Genomic DNA, 4,083 nt, shown 5'->3' with positions numbered 1-4,083 from the left:
AGTTTTTATTGGAGGCTAATAATTTGCCAGGTGTTATTTGAATTGTTCTGTGTGTATTAACTTCTGGTCTTAACAATAACCTTGCAACATCGGTGCTATTATTATTCCTATTTCTCAGATGAGGAAACTGAGACACAAATAGGTTAACTAACTTGCCCGGTATCATACTAACAGTATGCCAAAGCAGGAATGGAAACTACTAATATCATAAGTACTTACAATGTGGTTATAAGCAATGAATTGCAGCATTAAATTTTTTTTAAAACCCTAAACTTTACAAAATAGTTGCCATGCACAGGTGCCTTGGTAACTATTTGTATATAAATGATTGAAATTAAGCTTAAGTAGTCTACTGAGAAGGGTTAGAGTAATATTCCATTATAACCTATATTTTATAGATAAGTTAACTAAAGATTAGAGAGGTTAATAATTAGATCTAAGCACACAGCTCGCAATAAGCAGTATTGTTATTTAAACTGCGCCTTCTGATTGTAATTAATATCATCATCATTAGTTAACTCAAGGTCAGAGGAAATGGTAGAATTCAGAAAACACCACAGGACATAAACCCTTTCAGTACTAACTACCTGCTTTAGACAGCTTCCCGGTACTCCTGGTACTGGACGTGCTGTCACCCCTGGTCAGCACCGTGATGCCCCCAAAACTCGCCGTCTTGGTCATGGCGGGCTTGAGATTGCGGTTGGAGCTGTCAGAGTCTGTGCTGCTCCAGGCCCTTTGGTGATCGGACCACTTGAGTTCATTCTCAGAGCTGCTCTGCCGACTCCCGGACGTTCTTCCTGAGCCATCTCTGTTGCCCCTGGAGCACAGCCATCAGAAAGATGCACAGGCACAATGTGACGTTCCAGGAGCAGTATGGACACAGAGTGGGACCTTTCTTGGAAGAGTCATCTACACCAAACCCTTCCTGTCAACCTCTCCATTAAATCTGTCGCCTCACAAACAGTGCTGCAAATATCTCACTGATGCACAGACAGATAACACATCACACATAACACTCATGTTAGAAACAGAAAAATAACTAAACCTAGAAATGTCACACAATCCCTCTGCCAGTGAAGGACAAACTAGAAAAACATGGTACAAAATATTGTTAACTTCTGTCGTGGAGAGGAGAGGGGGATGAATTCTCCTCATCAAAATAAACCATGAGTCAATATTTGGAAACAATTATGATCCTAAAAGTAGTTCCCACCTAAGAAGAGTTTTGTCTCTCCCTTCAGCTTCAAATAATTGGACCATGGAAAAATGCACACAGTTCCAAGAAGCCATTTCTTATTTTCTACCTTTATGAGATATATATCTGAATTCATTAAGGCTTTGATGGACAGCACAGAAATCACAGAAATTACTCTGTTAACCTATGGTGAGACTTTTGCTCAGTGAGTTTAACCTTCACGGGCAGAGGAAAGAGCCTTTTAATCCTTTTCATGTGGAAAAGTTTGTGATAATATCAACAACAGTGTAAACAGTATACTGACATGAAATGTTCTAAGGGGATCGATGGAAATAACAAAAAAGCTCCAGAGGTGAAAAAACACATTTGTTCAAAATTCAAAAATAATGAATGTATTGGAAGAGAACCAATAGCCAGAAGGGAATTTTGAAGACTCCAGAGAATCTCTAAGTAGTGTGCAAAATTGCATGTCTTTTTTAGAGCAAGTCGATGAAATTTGCATTTTCATTGGTTTCCAATCTGCTTAAAGAGTAACTGAGTTAATATTTTCAAGGCTTTTTCTGCAGTTGGAAATAATGGATAATTAAAATATTCTGATTCTCCTGGATTACAAATAAGTAAAGGGGACATAAATCATGGGCAATAGATAGAACCCCTCATTTCATATCACTATGCAACGTGACATACTCATTGCAGATAAATAATGTTAATAAAGTTTTCTAAAGACAATAATGAACTGTTGAGATGTTAGAAGTAAGCATATCTGTTTGAAACACTCACCAACCAAATTGTACAAAAGGTACCCAGAAAATTTTAGGTTTTACTTCAACTTTACTTACTAAACTTATCTTATAAAAACTTAAGACGGTAAATGGGCCCAAGAGATAATAAAAACGAAATAGCTAATATGTGATATGAACTTTGTAAAGTGAGGGGAAGAAGTGGAACAGAAAACTCACAAAACAAAAAGCACTCAGCGCCCTGCTATCTTTTGTCACTGTTTTTTTATCAACACTCTCTGTTCCCAGTACCTCAGGATGAGCGATTTTAAAACAAGGACCATCTAAAAAAAGACAAGTTTGCAGAGTAGGAAGTAACAAACACCTAACCATGGCCAGGTGACTTTAGTTCTTAAGCTCCTTTAAAAGTCAAGAAAGCCAGAGGAGGTAGTGTGGAGGAAATCTCATTTCTGCTAAAAAGATTAGCAGTTTTTCCATTCCTGATTGTTTTCTTTTCAATCTCCAAATTCAACTTCATTCTTTTCTTGTATAATTCTGATTCTTTTGACTCATCTTCAACAAAGCCTGGCTAAATCCTTATTTAGCAGTTGTGAATGCACAAGAAATGTGACAATAATCCCACTTGTAGCTATTCTATTATAGAAAAAGATTTGAGGTGCTTCTCAGCATACAGGATGCATCCTAAGGAAACTTTCATGTGGGAGTGATCATAACTAATTCTGCTTCAACAATCCCTCTCCCCATGAACTCTGCACCTCTGTGGGAGAATTTAGACTTACTCTAAATGCCTGTGTGACTGGGCCTTTCTTCGCAAAGGAAGTGTCCACTACTATTATTACTGAGTGCAAACCAATTTGCACCCTTCACTCTGGCAGAGCTGTTTCTTGGACACTGGTAGTTCCTGTAGACTTGTGTCCCAACCCCTGGATAATAAGGCAACCTAAAATCTCCTTTGCTTCTTCCACCTCTACTCCACCAACTCAAATCTTCATCCTGCATCAAGATCTGTGCATTTTCAAAGAGTTGATTTAACTTGCTGCTTTAGAGACAGCATTAATAAGATTTAACATAATACCTCGAATTCTAGTTTATGGTCTCTAAATTTTGTAATGCTCTATTGATTATTCTCCTTAACACTGGAAAGGCGAAGTCCAGAATTAAACTTCACATCTATTTGGGTGTGGAATCATAAGCATCATAAAATAAACATATCCACAAGTATCTTCCCATCCCTCCTAAGTCCAGTCCTAGTGCCTGCCTACTGGTAATCTGAAGACAAAAATAATGAGTTGTTTGGTCATCAAGAGGAGTTGGCCCTCTTACATGTAACTAAAATGGGACCCTAGAGCAGCGATAAAGTATATACTCTCAGTTGTCTTTCCGTGCTAATTAACATAACGGATAACAGTTATTTTCCTTTTTGCCTGAACATAACATTTTTTTTTTTTTTTACCCACGTTATGATATACATTTAGAATTACTTTTACTGTTGTGTGGATGGCTCTGTGCCTAATCATTTTCCTGAGTTTCTATGCTTGGTGATTTAGGTGGGCAATGGTGTCCAGATTTGAGATAGCTGATCTGAGTAGATGGTAACTCTGGCCAGGGATTATATTTAGGGCTATGTAAAATTAATTGGCCTATAAGGGGCAAGAACCAGTAATTTATCTATATTGCCTAAACAAACCAAGTCATGGTATGTGAGCGTAGAGGTACTGGTAAATTCTAGTTCTTTTCTGGGTTTTCAAAGGGAAAATACAAAGTTATTTTCTTAATCTTCAAGTGTGAAAAGTATCTATTGATATAAGAAGAAGGCATTAAACTTTGTAGTTCAATCTAGAAATATGAAGAAAGTTAAAAAAAAGATACTGTTTTTTGTTTCTGCCAAAGTATAAATTAGAAAAGTGTTTACCTTTTCTAATGATGAGATCCTAAATTCAGATTTACTGCAAAAAGAAATTTTCTAAGCAAACAATCCATTTGTTTTTCTTACTATTTTCTTTTTTCTAAATGGGCAAAGGTTTTGTTTGTTTGTTAGTTTTGCCTTTCTTGGAACAGAGATGAATTCTAATATGTATAAAAGCACTAACATATTAATATATGTTAGGTATTGAGTATATATAGAAATGTATTAGGTCTTGAGTATAT

The 4,083-nt window shown here is 36.5% G+C and overlaps 1 protein-coding gene across 1 annotated transcript in view; it reads right to left on the bottom strand.

The window, feature by feature from the left end:
• The window catches only part of ARPP21 (cAMP regulated phosphoprotein 21), a 155,968-nt gene that overhangs the window by 69,025 nt on the left and 82,860 nt on the right, over positions 1 to 4,083 (bottom strand). The window contains exon 12 of the mRNA XM_011355055.1: positions 585 to 817. Within this exon, the coding sequence (XP_011353357.1) occupies positions 585 to 817 (233 nt within the window). The remainder of the gene's footprint in view (positions 1 to 584; positions 818 to 4,083) is intronic.

This window comes from Pteropus vampyrus, unplaced genomic scaffold (assembly GCF_000151845.1).
Source record: "Pteropus vampyrus isolate Shadow unplaced genomic scaffold, Pvam_2.0 Scaffold1, whole genome shotgun sequence".
Taxonomy (NCBI): domain Eukaryota; kingdom Metazoa; phylum Chordata; class Mammalia; order Chiroptera; family Pteropodidae; genus Pteropus; species Pteropus vampyrus.
Note: the sequence above shows the minus strand (reverse complement) of the source record. Positions and strands in the feature narration are given on the sequence as shown.